Here is a 22,587-nt window from a genome sequence, read left to right on the forward strand (position 1 = left end):
TCTAGAGTGAAAGATGTACTTACTGTTTTTAACTTTCGTTGTATTTTAGATATGTCAAAAAGCAGTATCTGATTACAAACACAAGCTGTCATGGCCCCCAGCTCTCCTCCCCCTAAAAAAGCTAGGGTCACTGGGTGGGGGGGGAGAGTTGAGTGACTCAAATTTAAGATTTTTTGCCTTATTGACTTATAGCTTTGTGCTTAACTCGGGAAAAATTAATCTCTTTCAAAATGCACTTAATTATAATCAAATACCCATATCAATGTCTGTCACCACATCAGCACATCTGGCAGCAATGAAGACAAATTAACAATCAGAGTCAGAAAATCTGGCAATATGATCAACTAAAGCACGCAAAATCCATTCTCTACACTTAGACCACCAGTGACTAAGGATGGATTAACTTCCTGTCTCTAATACTGGTGCCTAAATTAAAGGGAAATTGCATTTGCAATCTGGGTACCAGGTTTCTGGCTACAAACAACAAAAACCCCTTAGCTCAGCTACAGCAGGCAGCGAAACCTTTGCTCTAGCTTTAGCCATGATGTCTGTGATGGCCTACTCCAACAGCTGCTTTTCGTTTAGTTTAAAAGAAGCTATTTGGCAACCATGTAAGTTTGCACCTTCAAAGTAGGCAGATTTAAAAAGCTGATGTCCTGTAATATTAACCATTTTGAGTCTTACTGTTTTAATGCAGTGATGACGACAGGATTCACATTTTTTAAAAATAGTAGGCATCTGTACATAGAAAAACAAAATAGTGTTTTCACTTAGTTTTAATTACCATTTTATAGCAAGCAATCCTCTTTCTCTGACTTCGTATAGTTAAAGGCATTGGGTACACTACCATAAATTTAATCCAGCAAGAATTCACAATTGCTGAACTTGACTGAGCAACTGAATAAAGCACAGATCTCATCTATAACCACAAAAGGGCAGCCGAGTAAGGAACAGAAGCATGAGTTCAACCAAAGAAAACATTATCTTGTACTTGGATTACCTTCTCATGTTGGGCATGGAAGGGCTTGCAGAAGAAAAAAGAGGGAGAAAGGGTATGGGAAAGCAAAGACTGGGGCACGCACTGCATATTTGGCAAACACTTAGCACCAAGCCACTTAGAAAATAGTGACGCTGCCAGGCAGATATCCAGTGCCTTTTTTCTTCTTTTACTAAATAGCTTGATGGGGATTTGTGCATCTCCTGTGCATATCCTCCACCAAATGTATGTACACATACACTGTGTACACAGGCATGGGCAGACTGTTGGCACTACAGCCCTGCGTGCGTGAAGACTGAGAACGTGTGCACACACATCTGATAATGGGAATTCACACAGTGGAAGATTTGCATACTTATTTTGGCACAAATAGCTTCAACCCACCCTACCAGTAGCTGTGGCTGGACCACACCCACTTCTAGAAACTGAACATGGGATTTAACACAGTAAATCTAAAGATACAAGTTTTAGTCAAAGGTGCAAACATGCAACAGAAAGCACCTACATATGCAACACTATCTACAGACATAATTCACGCTTTTCATTCTTCATACACTAATGTGGGTCAGAGACCACATGGCAGCATATTTTATTAAAAGTAATGTGCAAATAAGATGCATGATACCTGCAAACAGCATGAAGTTTCCATTTGTAAAAAGGTACAAGTAACAGTACAAAATTAGAATGCTTACTACTCATTTCAATAAAATGGAAGTCTGACATAGAAATACATATGCTGTATTATTTACACCGTTAATTTACAAAAGATATTATTTGCATAAAACAAAGCTATAAAATAATTAGAAATATAGTATTTTATAAGGAATGTTTTCCCTGTATAAAACGTAGAGCATTTTGGCAATTATGCTTTATTTGAATAAAAATGCATTTATTTGTTCTGAATTCATAGCATCACATGGTTTCTTTCTTCCCTTCTTCCTTTTCTTATTCCCTTTTTAAATAAAATTCCACACTGAGGTAGTAGTATGTCAAAGTATTTCTTTGGTCCAAAGGGAGCTATGTATCCAAATCACAGGACGGGAAAGTAGAAGTCCTAAAGTTTTCAAAGGACTGTTTGTAAGTATAAATGCTATTTTCTCCTCTAGAAACTGTCCTTTCCTTTCCATCTTCGTCTGCCTCTGCATCAAAGTCCAGCGAGGCATGAGGATTATTACGGGAGGTTTTTGGCTGGCAATTTGCTGGCTGTCTACAACTTGAAAGAGAGTCCAGCTGAGACCTCCATAAAGGCTTTCCAAATGTTCCTGAAAGACAATAACTGAATAAGTACAGAAATACTGATGCTAACACTTTTGTGTCTCACTAAGGGCTGCACATTAGAATGTAAGCCAAGGATCGACACAAGCAGAAGTTCATCAAAGTGAGGTTTTACTTAACTTTTACCCCTTAAAAGAAAACATCCATGTGATCACAAGCATAAGACAAGATTCTGCCACCTGAGACATTAAAAACATTTCCAAAGTAAATGTATGGCCACACACATCTTCATCACTTCTGTTTTCAGGACTACTCCCATGCCCATTTTTCTTTGGGGAGGGTGGTGAGGGGGGAGGTGGGCACACAGACCAAACTGCAAACATATGACAAGACACTGTCGAATGCAAAAGTCACAACGGTCTCCCTGTTTTGTTCTTCAGTGAACTAATGGCACATGAAATCTGCCATGCAGTACAGCAAAAATTAAAAAAAGAAAAAACCCAACATGCATAAGGTTACACAACATCCTCCCACTGTGCAGTGTGAATGCTAAAACAATCTTTTTCTGGCTAGCATCTCCCATTAATAATAAAGGTCCCGCCAGCCAAATTCTCTATTCACACCTCTTCATCTCTTTGCCCACAACTAGCTAGAACAGACGTAGCCCAAAGAGCATTTGGCATTTCACTTGAATCTTTATTAATAATTATCTTGGTTCACTAGCCAGAAAATAATTAGTGTGCCTGTCACTCTTCACCATTGGGAAGGTGTTAGCATCAACACCTCTGCAAGAAGGGCCTTCTCTTTTTTTCACTGAAGAAAGATACAGCCGTCACAAGTCACAGTGTCTATAAGTGACACGCAAAAGACTCATTTTCAGAGGACAATGTGCCACAGGCTGATTTTGAAGAACTCTGTTTTTATTAATAACACTACAATCATCAACAAATTTTGCACTCAAACAGCCGTACTTCTAGTTTTGCTTAGTTGCTAGAAGCAGAGGTTTCAAGTAAAACTGTAATCTGAGAAGTTACTAAAAATGGATTTGGACAAGGTCCATATTTGCATCAATGATTTGCAGAGCAATTTTGCTCCTAACACAACGTGAAAGGATGTTCCTCACAGCACCAAAGCTACAAAAGAATCCTGTATTAAAAAAAAAAAAAAAAAGAAAAATCCAAGCTGTGAACTTTCTGGCTCACGCATCAACAGTGATGTTAACGCCAGCTGTCGTCTTCATTGTGATTATAGAGGCAAAAGGGGGCTGAATTTGAAGACGATGCTGAAGAAGTGAATCCACCGCTAAAGACAAGAAATCTATCAAGACGTCTTCCACAGCCACCACCTCCAAGATCTAACCATAGGCTCTTTGAGTGAAGAGTGCTAATGATTATGAAGCATCCAACGCAAGGTTGGGTGGTAGCTCAGAGACCTGACAGAAAAAAGTAGCTCTGCATAGATTTTTAGGGCTGAAAGGGGAATATGAGCCCTCAAGGCTGCATTAACTCCTGGGTAGACCCACATACAATAGAACTACTTTCTGCAGGAGACGTGGAAAGCCCTATCTGCACAGTCCCAACACAGCAATAGTGGCAGACAGCCAGGAGGCCGTGTGTAGTCCCAGGGCCTCTGCCAGATGTCATGGCATCTGCAATGTTTTACAGTCCAAACATCTGGCTTTCGAAGGGGGAAAACTTCAGAGCTTGTACCTCCCTCCCCACCCCCTGAGAACAAAGACCCCAGTGATGCACATTCCCCCAGGTCCCCTCGATCAACCATGCTGACACACCAGCCGGGAGACAACCCACAGTACCAGGGCTGCACTGAGTGCTCAGCTGTCACAGGATGAAAGCAGTATGTGGGTTTATATGCATTTGAAACCAACCAACCAAACCAACACCCAAAATTTAGGGAGCTTCAAAGGTAAAGCAACCCTCTTCTCCTTCCTCCCACCTCTCCCTGCAATCTGCATTAAAATTGTAAACCCTGAATTAAGCTTCAGAACTCTTTTGCCATACACATCATGAGAAAAGAAGACAAAGGAGGGGTAGAGAGGGCATTTTGCCACAGTGCCTTACTTTGAAATAAAATAAAATGGTATTATGAGCACTTAAACGCTACTGCAGAATTACCTATCGTAGGAGTGGGAAAGAAAAAGCTGAGAAATCAGGTTTGCTTAGTGTTGGAAGCAGGAAACGAGACAGCAAGAATACCAGCAGCTTGAATAAATGGTAAATAGTAGTGGCTCACTGTGTTATACAATATGTCCTCATACGCTGGAGTTCAAGTCTCCCCACCTGCCCTGAGCCCTCCTGGGGCCTTGCACACCTTTTGCCTGTCAGGCAAGACTTCTGGTATGCCTGAAGTTTGTTAAGCTGTATTTAAGTAAGTATCCTAACATTTATGGAAATCTGCCAGCTATATTAAGATAAAAGAGAAGTATCACACCACTGATGAGATTTTCATGTAAGTGTGAGCTATTAAGATCTCCTGCTAATCTAAATATGCTCACTATGCAGTTTCACTGCAATCACTTTTCTGTTCCTGAACTTCAAACATTTGGGACTTTGGACCTCATGGTCCTCAGAAGTCAGGTTTCCCGAGAAGCAGAAGAGGGCTCACTGTTACACCCAGAGGTGAACCACCTCACTGGACTACCACGTTTGACCTGAGGACTCCTTTGATGTATGTCAGTTCTGCTTCTGACCAAGCCCCAAGCTGCTCCCTTTGCAACACAGGATAGGGCCCATCTCCTGGCTAACTCACGGTAGGATCCAGAGGGCACCCTAAGTTCTGGGGCATCCAACTGTCCTCATGCACTGCAGTGGAGAGAGAGTGAGCCTACATGCACAGTTCAGTTGTGTGAGCCTTAAAAAATAGATACTGCAGTACTACAGGTTACTCAGGGAGGAAGAAAACAAGACAAGAACACATGCAAAACAACAAGGACAACTCTCAAACTGTCTTTCCTCAGCTACTTCCTGTCTCTCCTCTCCTTCTTTCTAAAGTATTTATATTCCACACGCTGTATTATCTTACTAAATTCACGGACACACGCAAAAAGAAGCCCATGCAAAATTGCACGGAATTAGTTTTTCCACAACGCTAGCTATATAAGCACTTAAAACACTACTACAGAACTACCTACTGTAGGAGTGGGAAAGAAAAAGCTGAGAAATCAGGTTTGCTTAGTGTTGGAAGCAGGAAACGAGACAGCAAGAATACCAGCAGCTTGAATAAAAACCAATAGCTAGAACATACCCATGAAAGTGCTGTTACTGATAATAGATGAGGGTTCCAAACTTCTGTTTAAATCAAACGTGTCGGAGTTCAGACTTTTGCTTTTTAGTCCAGTTCCTTCATTTTGAGTATAAGCGGAGTTAATCAATTTGCTACTTGTAGCCTGCATCCCAATAATGCCAACACACTGGTCAAAGGGATCTTCCAGTGGAGGTGAGTATTGATAGCATTCCTTTTTCTTTAAATATCCAGATTCATAAGGGTCCAGGCATGCTGTTCTTTGATCAGGGCTGCAACCTAAAGAAAATGAAAAATTGTTTTTATATAGATTCATCATAGCACAAGATCAGATTAGGCCTGAAACGTTCACCCCCTCAACTTACTTGTACTGTATGCTTCAAAGGCCTCAGAGCCATATGTGTTTCCTTTTAAATACAAAGTCCCTGAAGTCCCCAGATAGTGGCAGAGGAACGGATCTGCAACACCCTCCAAGTCTGCTTCACTGCCGTTATCTAGATGGCAAATGCCTTAAAAATAAAACTGACGTGTCAGCATATGGTCTTTTCTTAAGCTTCAGCTTACAGTTTCTTGAGTAAGTTAAGAACCCTGTCTGTTCAACTGAATTTCATAGAGTATTTGGAGCTTGCTTAAGTTTAACCTAACCTTTTGATGAGAATTCTAACTCTAGCAAGTGTTCAATTAATTAGCTTGACAGAGTCTTCATTATACAGTCCCCGGATAACAGAACAAACCCAACCACAGGGTTCAGAACCAGGGACTGCCTTCCTCTAAAGCACTGGAAGCCAGGCTCATGCTCTGTCACACAGCCCCCTTTTGGAGCACAGAGTGCTAACAAGAAAGTCCCAGGTGGAAGAATCTGAGGGAAGTCACTGGCTGCTCTAACAGCTGTACTGACTTTCAGCTCAATGGTTCCTGAAAGCTGTGGACATGGTCTGTGGTTCTTGCTCCACAAAAAAGCTGCTCCTCTCACTACCCTACAAATGCAGAATTATCTCACCACTGCTCCATTCCCACCTGCCCCCACTCCTGCCTATATCTCGACCCCAACCCCTTCCCAACAAGGCGCCTTTTCCTCCCTAACCCAGGTATGTTCTGGATTCTCAGGCGCCAGTATTGAGTACTGCAGCTTTTAACTTGCTGTCACCTTAAATCCTTTATTGACTCTGACCCTAATGACTTTTCTAACAGGAAAGTTTAATCAGTTATATTATACTAAAGTTACACTGGTATTACCACCCATGCCTACACTCCATTAAAAGCATCCTTTTCAAGCTATAACAGAGGAAGACATGCTGTTGTAATTCCTTTTGGACACTCTTGTTTTGGAAATGTGATCATCAGTTTAAATTTACCCTTGAAACTAGAGAAACACTTCATGATTTAAGCGAGGCCATAACGTCATTTGGATGAACACAACCAAGTTTCTGTTATTATCTCACTGAAGCAATCCCAAGCAATATATTTCACATCCTCTCTTAAACTTCAATGAAGATGTTTCTTTAGTGTTATTTCTATTAGTTAGAAAGACAATAGCCAAAATGCAGCTACTCAAGCAACATGGAAAATCTGCTTAACATTTTACACCTACCATTACTGTCCCTCTGCTGCAAGAAATACCCTCCCACAGAAGATGTGAGGAACTGATGATGACTGCCGTTTTCAGATGAACCATATCCATCCTGCCTTTCAGCCAGTGTCCCCTGGGATGACAGGTAACTTGGAATGTCAGCAGGCAAATTTGTTTCATCTGTGGGGAAGCAAAACACACAAAAAGCCATCAGCATACTTCAGAGTGCGTAGAAGTGTTTTTAAACCTGTCAGCAAAGTGCTGAAGGTAACAAGTAATTCACTCTTCTGACTGTGACTCAAAGCACACAAATGTTCCTACAATGAAGTCATTGCAAAGCAACCACAAGCATTTTTCTTCCTTTCCAAGGGAAACCTTCAGTTTACACACCTGTATTTGTGATGCTGCAATCTTCATTTCTCCTTCTGGTGTGGTAGATGATGACCACCCACACCAAGGAAGTGCCCACCACACAGCAAACCACAGCTATGATCACAATGCCAACTGTGGCCCATCCATCATCATCAAGTGATGGGGCAATGTTTTGAGGAGAATCACAGGTGGGAGTAGGAATTACATTAAGGCGGATGTTGCCTCGCTCCGTTCCAAGTGTATTAGACATTTCACAAGTGTACTTCCCAGCATCTTCTACATCTGTATCCACAATAATTAGTAACTGATTGCCTGCAGCAAAGAAATGTCTTTCCGTTACCACGAGAGGGCTGTCATCCTTAGTCCAGTTCAGCCGGGGCGGAGGGCTACCACCAGCAATACACTGCAAGACTGCAGTTTCACCTTTTGTTACAGTTCGATCCAGCAAAGGCCGCAAAAATGATGGTGTTTCTAAAAAGAAAGCATAAGCCTTATATTCTAAATGACCTTGCAAGAATGGGAACATGCCCCTTTCCTTCACAGCTCAAAAGGAAAAGCTAAATTAAATGCATCAGTAAGGTCTAATGAAGCTTACTCTCATTCTCAGAAAAAACACACTCCAGGAATTTGAACTTAGAGCCTACAGTTTACTTGTCAATTGATCAGACCTAGACACTTGATTACCTTGGAAGGTAAAAAGGCCAAATCATACAGGCTCAAGATTACAAAGAACTACATTAAAAATGGTTAACAAAACATCAGGAAATTAGAAGTTAAACAAAATCTCCTGTCTCTAAACAAAAATAACAGCCCGCCCCACAACCCTCCCTTATATCAGACACTGTGTACACACTGAGAAACATAACTAACTTTTATTATTTTGCACCATAATAGTGACTGTGAGCTGGAGTACATATTTCTAATCTACAACTGTGTGTCAATACAAATTATTTCAGAATATTCTTATTTCTGTACAGCACTTTCATAACATTGCTATTTTTAATCAGCTGACAATTTAAAAGTGCTCAGCAATAGTTTTGGTCTTCAAGGAGATTATGCCATTAAGGATTCCCAATGTATTACCTAGTACTGTTAACGTTGCGTTAGCTGAAATGCTTCCAGCAGTGTTTTGAGCTGTACAGCTATAAACGCCTGTATCCTCGATCTTTACGTCAACAATAAAGAATACGTCATCTTCAGGCATGACATGCATGCGTCTCTTGCGCGCTGCAGGAAAATCTGTTCCACCATCTTTCTGCCAAGCAATCTGTGGGACGGGATGCCCAACTGCAGCACATTCCAAACGTGCCATTGCCCCAGCACGAATGGTTAAATCCATGGGGATCTTTGTAAATGAAGGCAGCACTAAAGGAAAGTTAGTGATACCAAAATGAATAAATGAAACATATTTTTCCTATATTGCACAGCATTTTCTTAACACCCTCCTTGGGCCTAAAAATGCCAGAGAAGCACACAACCTAAATTTATGAGTAGCCAGCAAAGAAAAAGGGAGGGAGCTGTGGAGTATGTGAGACGGCCTAGACCAAAACCTCATTTCTGCTAACAGCCTCCTACATGACCTTTCCATAGTACCTTGAAACAAGAGTATACTATTTACCTCCTGTGAAGAAAAGATTAATGTTTTTCCATCTTATTACATAGATTTTGTCAGAATTACTTCAAATTGCGTCTGTTGTTTTTTGCTATACTATGGTTCAGCACAATGGGGCCAGATGTAAAACTGAATGGTGATCTTGGAAGTAGATATATTTTAAGAAATAATATCAGCTTATTAGGGGATCTTCTAAAAGAAAAGATTATGAGAATGGAAATAACTATGTTTACATATCTTGATTAAAATCATTCTACTTTAAGTCCACAAGCAAAAAGTAACATACTTACTGTTTACTGTAAGTTTGGCTTTGACAGAGTAGGATGAACCAAAATGATTTGAAATAACACACTGGTATTTCCCTTCATTACTGAATTCAACATTGCGCAGCCGAAGGATGGTAGTGTACTCCATCACTTCACCGCCCTGTGCCCGGAGGTGTGCATAATTCTCCATTTCAGCATCCTGCAGTAATTCATTGTCTTTCTTCCATGCAAAAGTCATTGGGGAATCACTGCTGCTGGCTGCCGAACATACAAAACTCAAATTGGAGCCTTTGATTGCTGACTGGGTTTCTGGCTGGACAGTGATCTGTGGTTTAGGAAAATCATCTGCACAGAAGGGAGAAAAAGTAACACAGAGGAAGAGAAGAGGGAAAAAAACCAAACAAGTATGTGAGGCCTGAGGACTCTTTTTAGAAAAAGTCTGTAAGCCTTGTTTTATAGGTTTGAAAGAAGAGTCAGATAAGTATTTATAAAATGGATACACAATACTTTTGTTTTAAATTTCGTTAGCCTTAGGGCATTTAAAGATGCCGTATTTATGAGTTTAGTGTGCCAAGTCATCTCTTATTGAAGAGAAAGCACATTTAAAGCAGATTGTATGTACGGTTTGTTCAACAGCAGCACTAAAGAGGAAAGAACTACCCCCTGACATCCGTAAGAACTATTCTGAATGTCAGTCATGAAGCCTACCCTTCATCTTTACAACACCTCAGGCTGCTGTGAGTTTTTCTTTATTGAAAGCATAGTTCTTCTGCCATCAGAAACTGCAAGTTAAAGTGACCGGTGTTCCCCATACCCACAAAAACCAATCACGTACAAAAGTCACTGTTCCAGTGATTTGTGGCTGTTTGGTCCACCTTACGAACACAGCAGCGCTGAAGGTCCCTTAAGCAGGGCAGCAGACAAGACTTTCAAGAGGTTAGTTTCTGGAGGTCCCTTTACTATTGGAAAGTTACCTTCGAAGTGCCATATTGTGAGTTTACAGAATTAGTTGCCTTCTGAACTATTTATTCTGTCAATTGTGTGTACACTGCAGGTACAAAAGGAGTGGGTAATTAAATGCTTGGTCTCCCAGAAGCAAAAGCCTTAGTGTATTCCCAACTTTCAAGATGTCTCCTACCTCCTGACAAAGACACAGGCCCAAACTTCACAGCGACTTCAGGAAAAGCTGCGGGCCCCAAACACTCCTTACTGCAGATCCTGCCTGCACTGCAGAGAGCCAGGTTTTACCTAGCCCCTTTGCCTGCTCACATCTCATTTGTTTGGGAACAACATACCGGGGTCAACGCGTTACTTCCTTGAGGAACCTCCACGCTGCGTGTTACAAAAGAAAATGAGATGTGCAGATAGCCTGAACTTGAGCTGCCTGCAGAACACTTCCAAGTCTGGAGCTGCACTCCAGCGACAGGGCAACGTGGATCCACTGACCTGGGACCCTCAGCGTGCGCCTTTAACAATCTCCCAGGCCGTGTGGTTTTCATGCTTCATGCCCATGCCTCAAGTCCTCCATGACAAACTATACCGTTTGCAAATTGAGTTGATACTTTCACTGACCTCACACAGGGATAACTAAGTAAAGCACTGTAAATACTTAAACTAGCCTTGCGAAAGGACAGGAGAACGTATTTCATTCTGTTTTAGCTGTACCATCAATGGAATAATAAAATATTTTTAAATCTTAATTATTTGGCAGGAAGAGGGGATGAAAAGGTCACTCAAATAAGCAGATACTGCAGAATACAGAAGAACACTCTAGGATAAGACTGGCAATGTGTTTTGTCAGAATGGAGTACTTTGAGAGTGTATTTGAATACATGCTTCACAGAAACATGCACACACATATATACACACAAATACGTAAACACCTATACACACAGATGCATACACTCTGAGAAATATATTTCTCATTTTATAGAAGCCCTTTGACTACTATACTTAGAAGCCACTTGACTACTATGTAACAGAAAACAAGCTATTCATGACCTAAATGGTACTCTTTTAGCATCACTGTTAACTTCAAGTAATAAATACAGGTGAAAAAAGCATCTATTCTATTTTTCTTTCACAGTTATCTTTAGTACAGAAATGTCTCATGATTTGTTTCAGCTTGAAAGACATGATCTTAGGAAGCACAGATTACACAGACTATTTCTTTTTATTTATTTTTTTTTAGTTTCACAGTTATGGAACCCTTGCCTAACACGTGCTTTCTTTTAACAAATTTAGGATGACTCCCTCCTAGCTCCTAGCTGCTTTCAAAAATGTAACTTGGCATGATGTGGAGGATTTATACACTTATGTAAATTATACGTAATAGATTATTTATTTTTATTTCAGACAGGACTTAGCACTCTCCTCTTGAAAATACTATAAAAGCAAAACTGGCCATTGTAAACTTATAAGGCAAGGTATGTACACCCCAACGTCTAGTGATGGCACACTTTAAAGATTTAATGAACAGTGAAACACTCGTTGACTGTATGAAGAGATTCTAGTTACTTCTACATGACAATTATTTTACGTGTTAAATGTAACAACTTACTCTTAGTACATCTCTTTTTGCTAATATATCTTAAAGGGTTTGAAATTAATTAATTAAAAATGGCATACAGCAGCTAAAAGAAAGATCACGATCCCCCATGGTTTTAACAAATAAGAGATACATCTTTAAATCCCCCAATTTAATTTCTTGCCAGAATGAGCTTCTCATAAACAAGGATGTATACTTCACATATACTCCATTAGCTATTGAGTAATCTGTGATTTCCTGCACTATGTGAACTTCTCCTTTTCAGCAGTAGCTAGATTATGCACCATCTACTCATTTAACATTAATATAGTAAACATTTGACTGCTAATAGGAAAGGAGAAAACAACATTTTTGTACACTTTTATATTCTGTGCCTGCTTACCCACTGAAAAAAGGGCATGAAATCTCATGAAATGAGTGGCAACAGTAAAAATTAAGCAGTCATATTTGCTATGAGAGGAAAGTTATTGAGAAGACAAATATGGTTACTGTTTTGTCCCCAAAGCATATAAAGTTTGAATTTTCTTTTGTAAGAAAAATAAAATGTATACAACAAAAATATATGAAATCTAGGTAGCTTTTAATTTCCTGATATTTTCAAAGTTCACATTTAATGTATCAGAGTACTTGCACATCTTTACTCTGAATGCTTAGCTTCACTTTGCTTTAAATAGCGAACATAACATAGGTGATAATCAGTGTTACTAAACACACATAGAGAAATTTCATTTTTAAGGCAGATGCTATCACCTCAAATTTTCAAGTCAAAGTAAAAATATTTTACTAGTATTTACTATCTAGCATATTGAAATACAAAATATCAGTAGCATAACTGTAGTAACTGGATGTTTCAAAATACAGTTTACATACAGGCAACAGTTTACATGGTCCAAATAATTTTTAAAGTAGACAACAAGCACACATAAAAAGGGTCAGAGCTGAGGCCAGTATGGCTATCTTACCTTCACGTTTTCTCAGCTCTGGAATAACCTCAAGACTGATAAAGCATGAAAATAATTTACAAATAATCAAAACAAAAAATTGCATCCTCAGTTTGCCAAAATATGTCTCACTTAAAAGTGACAGTTATCTAAACAATATCCATCTTTTGAACCTAGAGGCATATACATTTACCATCACAAACTATTGAGCTTTCCCTTGCACACTGTGCTATGTACTATGTAAGCAAGCTGTACGTGAAATAAAACTCAGAAAACCACCACTCCCCATCCTGTACAAAGCCACAAGCTTTGAGCATCTACATCACAGTTGGGAACAGAGAAGGAAATGGTAACAAATATTAAATCCTCTCCATTTTGTTAGAGAAATCAAAACATAGCAAAGAAACCACAACAAAAATCAATGCATTCAGCAAAATTTGTTCTATGGAATGAGGAATAGAGGCTATACTCACCACAGACAAACCCATCCAGGCTGACAGCAAAAATACTTCTCCCTTTTAGCAGCTGAGGATGGGCACAACTGGCATTTACAAAGCTCTGAAAGTTGTTCTCTGACATCCACTGTGGTAGCCATTTTAACTGGCAGTCACACAAGAGACTCGATGTGTTTAAATGCCTAAGAAAAAGCAATTACATTCAAAGCCGGTCTGCTTGTTTTTTTCTGTTTGTAACACAGATCTATATGACCACATCAGTAACAAAACTAAATTTTTATGCTAAATCCATATATCACAAAAGAAAGACAGCAATATTATTTAGCTCAGATGTGGTGACACCATTGTCATGGCTCCTACATTCTACAAAGCAGACATGTTATCCTCAACTCCCAGCTTCTACTACGAATATGAGTACGGGCAGTCAGGCATGTTTGTAGTGTCTTGGGTACAAAACTACAGTCAGCAGTAGGACACAGAGAATGGGCACGTAGGAGAACAGTCCAGAAGGGAGGCAATCTGGAAGCTAACATCAAAAAATTCTGAGACAATTTCATTCCCTCATTTCCATTTCAGTCAGAATTTATCTTGGGGAAGATATTTAAAAAGGGGAGCTGGGAGATGAAGAATAGTCAAGTGTTGAAATAAATGCAGAAATGGTTAGCAGCTTATGTAACCTATGCGAATAGCTACATTCACAGAAAGGGAAAAAATGAGGAAGCAAAGCAATATTCTGTGAAGCATCTAGAATCAGGAGTTGAAGCAGGAAGAGTTCTCAGTTTTGGATGAAAACTCAGAATCACCCTTTAAAAAGGTATTAAAAAACAGAGTCAGTAATAAAATTCCTCTCTTCAAATCTTACCTGTTCTTGGAGGAAAAGCAAAAATAATTTATGGATCCAGGGAGAGAAATGGGTTCAAAGATAAATGAAGACATACGAATTCTTGATTTTTTTCTTGAAGAAAAGGAAGAGTGTCTCTGTGCTCTTTTTTCACACTAACACTGCATGGATAAAACCTAGGGATGCCAGCTCATCAGTTCACACTGAGATGAAACAGGTCATCTCTCACTGAAGTTCTAGGGGCATTCTTGCTATTCTTAGGAGGCAGAGAAAACACAGCATTTTTTGCTACCCTGATACAGTGGGTATCCGTCATATTATTTTCAGATTTACTCTCTAGGGGCTGCAGAATAAAATTACTAGATGGGAATTTATACTAAACAATCTTACTTCTGGGAAAGTACTTTCTACCATCTGTCTACATCTTCCTCAGATATAACGGATGTCTACCAGGTGTTTCAAGAAAAGCACAGAAAAATACCCCCAACAAATCTTGAATAGTTATTTCACTGAAGTGTTCAGAGTCTGGTATCTTGTAGCATTTTACACCTCCTGGAACAGCATTAGCCAGTCATTCCATCACATTTGATCACTCTTCATAGGATCTGTATCAATCCCTAATTGTCAGCACTATGCTCCCAACACTTCTCTTGTGCCAAAACTAGCAATTGCCCTGCAGATGGCTGAGTCAGTTCAGCAAACTGATCAAGCAACACAGCCAGATCCAACTCAAGGAAAAGGAAAGGCAGAAAACTCCTGGCTATGCGTAGAAGCATGGCTGCTGCTTTCTAAAGCAGCTGCAGCTACACCGGGATATGGGTAACACCAAACCAAACTTTGAATGAACCAAATATTGTCCTGATGCAAGAAAGAAATATTTTACAGCGTGAACAATCGTACACTGGAACAACCTCCCCAGGGATGTGGTGGAGTCTCCAACACTGGAGGTTTTCAAGACGCAACTGGAGAGGGTGCTAGATAATCTTGCCTAGGCTCCCTTTTCCACAAAAGGTTGGACCAGACGACCTTTTGAGGTCCCTTCCAACCTGAGCTGTCCTATGAAATACACAAGGTTCCTCATTACTTTCTCTATGGCACCCAACATGGAGTAATACCATAAGATGAAGTAGAGCCAGCTGCTAGGGTGATACTTGATAGAAGTCTGGAGAACACAAATGAAAAGCTCCAGACAAGCTTCTGGCAATTTCTACTCATAATGAGAGCAGCATCTTTTTGTTATTCTTTAGTCTGTTGACAGATTATCCACAGAGCAGCTCAGGACAACAGGTCTGACTAGAGAAGGCTTATATGAATAGAGGAGACATAAGATATATGCTCAAGGAAGAATTAGCTGTGCTCAAATCACAGGGAACAGTGACAGCATTTTTCTGCATTGATCAACAGAAGCAGCAGGTAAGAGGACATAAAACCTCCCAAAACTCACTAGAAGAATACACTCTGAGTGACCGCTTCATGACTTCTCTGAAGATCTGCCCCTTTGCTGCTACAGGATAGAAGGACCCAATTACAAGCACTGACAACCAGGTCTTTACAAAAGAATTACAGCACTGCATTTCACTGGTCCAGTAAGCTTTAGCTCAGTGATAGCACTGCTGATCTTATAGCACATTACATCAAAGTCTCCCTTATCTAATACCTATTAGAGATCAGCCAATTTAAAATAAGGACTCTAGACACCAAATGTACCAGAAAATGAATGCCTCCTATCCTACACTATCTCACTTAAATACAGTCATCACATAAAAAACAAAAAAATCAAAACACTGACATACCCTTTTTACATGACTTCAGAGAGATTACAGTGGGAGTTTATCACTGCATCAGCCAACATCTTACAAGGCTTTTATTTATATACTTATATGGATTTATATATTTAATAGAGGTGATGTCTTTAGATAGAAACTTACAATTCTTTGAGTTTCTTCATTTGTGAAAATGCATTTCCTTGAACTGACATAATTGCATTGTTACTTAGATCTCTAGGAAAAAAAAAAAAGAAAAACAACATTAGAGGCAGAAAGAGTAATTTATTAAACTGAATGTATTTAAGACTCAAGGAATAGTTTGCTACCCTAGTGATATACAAAGGATCCCCTAGCTCAAAAACTGAAGAGACAGGATTAAGGAGTTCTATAGCATGCCTAATGCATAACACTTCCCGCATTAATTCCAAAATTCATATTCAGCATAACTCCAAAATAAAAGAACCTTCTCAATATCACAGTAACAACCAGGGTGAGTTTATTTCATTCAAAGTCATAAGTAAAGATTGCTAGTCCTACTTTTATTTCAATTAGTATCAAAATTCACTTTTTCCAATGTGGGGTTAAACGTGAATTTCTACTACTTACAAGTGTTCAAGTGCATCCAAACCAGAAAATGCTTTCTTTGTAATGGATCGAATCCTGTTTCCTTGGAGTATCCTGAAAAATGTAAGTACATGATGCAAAAAAGATGCAGTAACATGGAAGCATTTTTTGAGCTGAACAATTGCATTTCTGGCATTTATTTCTAAATTGTGACCAATATTCACAATTCAACCTTCCCCAATACAGCAAAATGTCTCACCTCTAAAAGACACTCATTTGTTCCCCTTGAGTAAACATCTAGATTTTATAATGATTTCAGAAGACATTTAATGTGTACAGTTCAGTGATATGGATTATTCTAAATGTATACACATAAGTATATTTTTATTTCATAGATATGCATTTGAAAATTTCAATGCGATGAAGCCACTTCCATTGGATGCTGCATTACTTTATCAAAGACTATCCCTGTCACTATGCCTTTGTCATATAATGCACTTATTACTTCCTATTATGTGAAAACCTCATTCTTTTGAGAAATGTTTCCATATATAGCAGTAATATCTAAAATATTTTAGATTAGTTTGACTTGAAAAAATCTGGAATTTCTTTTATAGAAAAGGAATGTTTTATAGAGAACAAAATGGTAAGAGAGGAAAAAAAAAAATCATCTCAGCCATGGAAAATAAAACATCATTAAGTGTTGGGCTTGTCCCTTGAAACACACACAACCTAAGATTTTTTTTTTTTTTTTAGGGAATGAGGAAATACAAATATTGTAGCAATACTCACAGCTTCCTAAGTTTATCTAGGCCAGAGAAGGCACCATTCATATCTTCAATAGTCCATGATATTTCATTGTTTTTCAGATCCCTGTTTAAGGGGGGAGACGAAATCAAACCACAAGAGCTATTAAAACGAACAAGGTACATACTTCTTCAAGAGCATGTATTACTTAAAATAATTTCTAAGATAGCTTTCTGGTAGGTTTGGTTTTGTTTGTTTGGGGGTTTTGTTTGTTTGTTTGTTTCTTTCTTTTTAAGAGCAACTTTTCCTTATTAGCTATTTCATTTCAATTTTTAGTGAGAGACTTTGAAGACTATTAGTACTTTTTCCACTGATAATTAAGAAGATCACAAACCCAACAATTTTAAGAATCATTAGAAAACAAACCCATATCCCCCTACAAGGGTATTCAGATACAGGACTATCATAAGAGAAGGAGCATCACAGGAAGGGAAGGGATCAATTGTTGCCCCTTCGAAACAAAATACACTCATGCCTTTTTAAGTTCCTAATATTAACACACAGAGATTTATTAACAAGTGAATCATTTTTACATCATACACCATCCGCAACACTAGCTTAATTATCTGTGAAGCATAAACAGATTAGAGATTTGTGAAAAAACAGTGTGTCAGCAAAGAATCAAAAGGGTAGGGCTAGAGGAGAAAAAAAAAAATCTCGTATGAAAAGTCTAACACTTAATTCCTAGACACCTTGCAAGTCTGACTTCCTCTCTTTATGATCTATATCTCTCTGTATACTTAAAAACATAACATACACCCCTCTGAATTGCACCTTTGCTACATGCACAAAGTGTGAATATGTGAGCAAACCCCTGACAGCAAAGTGTTAGCACCCTTTCCAAAGCCTAGAGGGAAAGGCAACCATTTCATTCATCTGGCTAACAGATGGGTCAATGGTACACAATTGGAAGATTTTAATGAAGTGGAATATAAATTAGTTTACTTCTTTCTTCCCCTTCCCTTAAGAAATGCTATTTCAAAAAATGCTCAAATGCTTTAAGCACTTGCCCAGTCACGACAAGCATCAGCATCCATAGTAATAACAGTTTTGAGTTTTGTCTTCTTATTTCCACCATGAGGGAAAACGTTGATTCAGTTAAGACAAAACTATGATCCAGATCCCTAAAGCTGTGGGTAGCAGTGCTGCCTGCTGCCTTTGAATGGAGACATGCCTTTCCCATAACAATGCTACTTAAAGTTCGTATCATAATTATCACCATCCATTGTGCAAAGCCTTAACGAAAGAGGAAGTCCTCCCTCTCCCAACTATTCTGAAAAAAAAATCCTACTGTAAGAAAAACACAAGCTGATCTGGGAAAGTTAACAAAAGGTTCTTGTATATTTCATAAGGGAAAAAAAAAGTAACTATAAACACAGAGGGTTTTTCTTAAGGTTTTTGACCTTAAAAATTGAGTTTGTCAACTTACAGAGTCTGTAGACTGGAAAGTCCCCGGAAGGCACAATCAGCAATGTAATTTACTTTGTTGTTTCCAATGTACAGTCCAACCAGTACGCTTAAACCAACGAAGCTTGAATCATCTAACCTTGCTAAGTGATTAAACGTCAAATCTCTGCAAATTCAAGGAAAAAATGTATTCTAATGTTTATCCTGCACTGCTTATTACTAAATTCAATCCAGGTGAATTTTCAGGTGGGGAGAAAGTTCCCCCCCCCCTTACAACTATCACAAAACCTACTACACCATTTTTGACCACACAGCTTGCGTACCGTTTCCAACAATTCACAAATTACTGCAAAATGAATTTCTTTCATTTGAAAATGAGTGTTACAGCTTTAGTACAACTGCCACAGCGAAATGAAGCAGTCACGGTTGGCTTCAACTTCTTTCAACAAAATATAACTGTCTTACATACAAAAAAGTTATTGTCACCTTGGAAACTTTGTTATGAAAAATTCACAGATCAGTGGTAAGAAGCTCATGCTTTGGCATGTACCTGGCTTTCAAAACTGGAATAGAATAAAAGCTACTCACAGCTCACTGAGTTTTTGGCAAAATTCCCAGGCATCAGGACTGATCCTGTTGATGGCATTCTGGCTGAGATGGAGTTGCTGCAGCATCAGCAAGCCATAAAGCCAGCCTTTCGTTACCTCTGTTAAGTTGTTATGGTCCAGCTGCCTACAAACACACACAAACACATACAAACAGATAAAAGACATAAGGTTCAGAAACTTAACGGCGTGCATGCTTTGCCACAGGTCCACATCTGACTTCATGATACTGGCTAGATAGCTGCAGCCTCTATTTGCATTTAGAGTTGTATGCATGCATTCAGAATGTGCTGTCCTACACACTCACCAATGACTGCTTGCTGCTTTTCAAACCACACTAGAACAATTTAATTCAAAAACATCTTTAAATTTTATCACGCAATTCTATTGATTTTGTGCAATTCTACTTAATATGTTATCAGCAAAAAGATGATACTTACAAGACTTCCATGTTGGTCAATCCCCAGAAAGCGCCATCCATGAGCCTAGTAACGCCATTTCTCTGCAGTTTTAATGATTTCAAAGCTGGAAGTCCTTGGAAAGTAAGTCCATCTATTTTTTTAATTTTGTTGCGATTCAGCTCCCTGCGTCAATAAAATTTACAGTTACAGCAGAGTAAGTTCACCTGCATGCCAACAACCTTTCTTCCCTCTCTGGAAACAAACCTTATTTAAATGCTTTTCTTGCACATAAAACAACAGAGACAAGATGTAATAAAAATCAAACATTTTACTGTAATACACTATGTTTAACCATGCTAACACTATTCTGCTGTTCTGACACTGAGGACAAGTACTTGGTAGTTCCTTGATTTTCAGATTTAAAGAAACCCTGTAGACCTAGAATGTCATGGTTAAACCTGTTCACAAATTCAAAAGTGAAAGCAAGTTCCTGATGTTTATCCAGCAGTAGAGCCATAAGGGTTAGCTTGTAATTGCAATTAATAATCAGTCAGAAAAAAAAAGTTAAAATTTTTAGTTGTGATAACTAGGCAAAATTAAATACCCTGGGTGATCCCTCCCTTTCTTAATCTGGAGCCAAGCATTCATCACACATTCCTCCCTCATTCTCCACAACTAGTTACAAATAGTTTCTTCCCTCTTTCTCAAGCCGTTTTGGCACTCACCCTTCTGCCACTACACACACCCCTTAGGTCAGAAGCTGGGACCTATGTGTATCCTGGAAGGGAGTTATAAGGCATAATTAGCTGGAGAGCAAGCTGCAGTGACAGTAGTACTCAATATTTTCTACCTTCCTGCTCTCCACACCACTTTCTTGGCTTTCGTCCTTTTTAACTCCAAACCCTGCACCAACCCCAAGCCGCTTTCTGACTTCGAGCTACGTGAAAAGGGAAGTCTAACCTCACACAGGCACAAAGAACAATGTTAACTGTTTTTATAACAGTGGATTTTAAACTAGCCATCATTTGCAAAATAAGCAGTTTATTTTTTAGCAACAACTGATCTATAGTATAAAAAGACAGGATTAGACAATACTCAGAAAAGGCCCTCATACAAGTAATCATCTGCCCCTTCAAGGAGGTCTTAGATCTATCAGTCTGTATCCTACCTAACCAAGAAGAATCCTCTCCTTCCAAAACTTACTTCCCCATGGGATGTAAGGGCCTAAATAATTCTCTCTCCATAATTATATCACAATTATTTTTCAGAGTCTCAGTCTTGTAAGAATTCAGCTTTGCTCTCTGGCAGCCCGATACTTGAACCCTCCCTGATAACAGACACCCAACAGAGAACCTTACTCCTCCTCCTGTGTTTAAATGTGCATAAGCAGTAAAGAACAGTCAGGAAGAACAGCCTTCAGTTCTTACCCACTCCTCCTCCAAATACTTCTTTTGTGTGATAACACAAGTTTTTGGCCTTCATTGCAGATTAGCTACCTAACATAACTAGGTCAGCCTATTGATTAAATTGTGAACGAGCAGAACTTTTTTAGGCAAGAATATCACCAACTTCCAAAACTTCAGTTGAATCTGAAGATCAGAAAGTCTACTAAGATCATTATCAAATACTGAGCTTTGCAGGATTGTTCTCACACTCTTCTACTGAGGCTTGAGTCAAACTCTTCCTGCATTTGTATACAGAACAGACACAGTCACTGTTTCCAGATGTGTCGAGCATCCTAACACTTCACTGTTCTTATGACCTTTTACTTTCAAGGTTAACCTAAGAGAGTTCATCACTTTTAACTCCTGACTACCTAATATGGAAAATAATCATTCAGGATTTGACATAGTGCAGTCCCAGCCCACTCTCTTGTCAAGTTCCTGCACTCTAGATTCCCCCGCCAAAAAAAAGTATTTCCCCAGCCTCTTCCATATTAAATAACTTTATCTATTATTTATTCGGTAAAACATTTATAGACAGCATTGTGTCAGTGAAGCTGATGGAGGTCTATTTACTCAAGCATATTGCTTACTGTCATACCTTCTGAAAGCAAATTAATTCCCTTCATTTCACCGTGAAAGCACAAAATAAATAAGAGACTGCTGTAGTGAACTATATAAGTTTACTTCACTTAGTATTTTTCCAATACTTTCTTAAAGGAATACTGCTATTACCCCTTCTCCAGCGTTTTTGTGGTTGGTTTTTTTTTTCCTTTTAATAGGCAAACACAATTTTAAACACAAAGACTATTCACATCTCACCAATATATAAGACTAGTTTTGTTCAGTACAAAGCTGCAGTTAGTAAGGGTTGTAGTAATATGTTTTCTGTGTCTGTCTCATTCTGCCTCTGGTTAAATTAAAGGCTAAAGTTCAACCACTGCCAGTGCTTTGGAAAACCTGAAAACAATTAGTCAATTGTAGGTTGCACTTACAGGTGCTGCAGATGGGAGAGTTTAAACATCTTTTGAGGGATTGCTGAAATTTTGTTCCTGTTCAGTTTCAATACTTGAAGTGTGGTAGACAAATTGTCAAAAGTACCAGGCTCCATGGAGGTTATTCGGTTACTGTTAATGTACCTGTTGAAACAATGTCTAGAGGGTTAAATTTACAGTTATTTAATAAGTTCTTAATACCAAGTAGTGAAACACAAAGCTCTTGCGTTGCCTACTCCTTGATAAATGGAATTTCATTTATTGTATTAATTAGAGCTCTTGACAGCTCAGTCTACAGTCAAATAGTAGTTCATCGCCAACATTTTGCTCTACTCTGCAGGAGCGCATTATTGGCAGAAGGTAGCATGTTGCAACCCCATTACTTTATTCTCACTCAGTACAGCACTGGCATTGCAGTATTACTGAATAAGGATTAAAGTAGATTCAAAGAAGTCCACCAAACTCCATGTAGCTCAAGACTAGCCTAACCATGAGGAAGGTAAGTTCATTTTGTTCCATAATTAA

The 22,587-nt window shown here is 38.9% G+C and overlaps 1 protein-coding gene across 1 annotated transcript in view; it reads right to left on the reverse strand.

The window, feature by feature from the left end:
* Positions 1-671: 671 nt before the first annotated feature.
* The window catches only part of LRIG3 (leucine rich repeats and immunoglobulin like domains 3), a 44,467-nt gene continuing 22,551 nt past the window's right edge, over positions 672-22,587 (reverse strand). Inside the window, exons 5-19 of the mRNA XM_069802258.1 lie at positions 22,063-22,206; positions 19,665-19,808; positions 19,208-19,351; positions 18,642-18,785; positions 17,198-17,278; positions 16,448-16,519; positions 16,004-16,075; positions 13,253-13,416; positions 9,315-9,635; positions 8,496-8,777; positions 7,431-7,883; positions 7,062-7,220; positions 5,836-5,979; positions 5,474-5,749; positions 672-2,259 (exon numbers count right to left, since the gene is read on the reverse strand). Coding sequence (XP_069658359.1) covers positions 2,015-2,259; positions 5,474-5,749; positions 5,836-5,979; positions 7,062-7,220; positions 7,431-7,883; positions 8,496-8,777; positions 9,315-9,635; positions 13,253-13,416; positions 16,004-16,075; positions 16,448-16,519; positions 17,198-17,278; positions 18,642-18,785; positions 19,208-19,351; positions 19,665-19,808; positions 22,063-22,206 — 2,845 coding nt within the window. The 3' untranslated portion in view covers positions 672-2,014. The remainder of the gene's footprint in view (positions 2,260-5,473; positions 5,750-5,835; positions 5,980-7,061; positions 7,221-7,430; positions 7,884-8,495; positions 8,778-9,314; positions 9,636-13,252; positions 13,417-16,003; positions 16,076-16,447; positions 16,520-17,197; positions 17,279-18,641; positions 18,786-19,207; positions 19,352-19,664; positions 19,809-22,062; positions 22,207-22,587) is intronic.

The sequence above is a fragment of the Haliaeetus albicilla genome, chromosome 14, assembly GCF_947461875.1.
Source record: "Haliaeetus albicilla chromosome 14, bHalAlb1.1, whole genome shotgun sequence".
Taxonomy (NCBI): Eukaryota; Metazoa; Chordata; class Aves; order Accipitriformes; family Accipitridae; genus Haliaeetus; species Haliaeetus albicilla.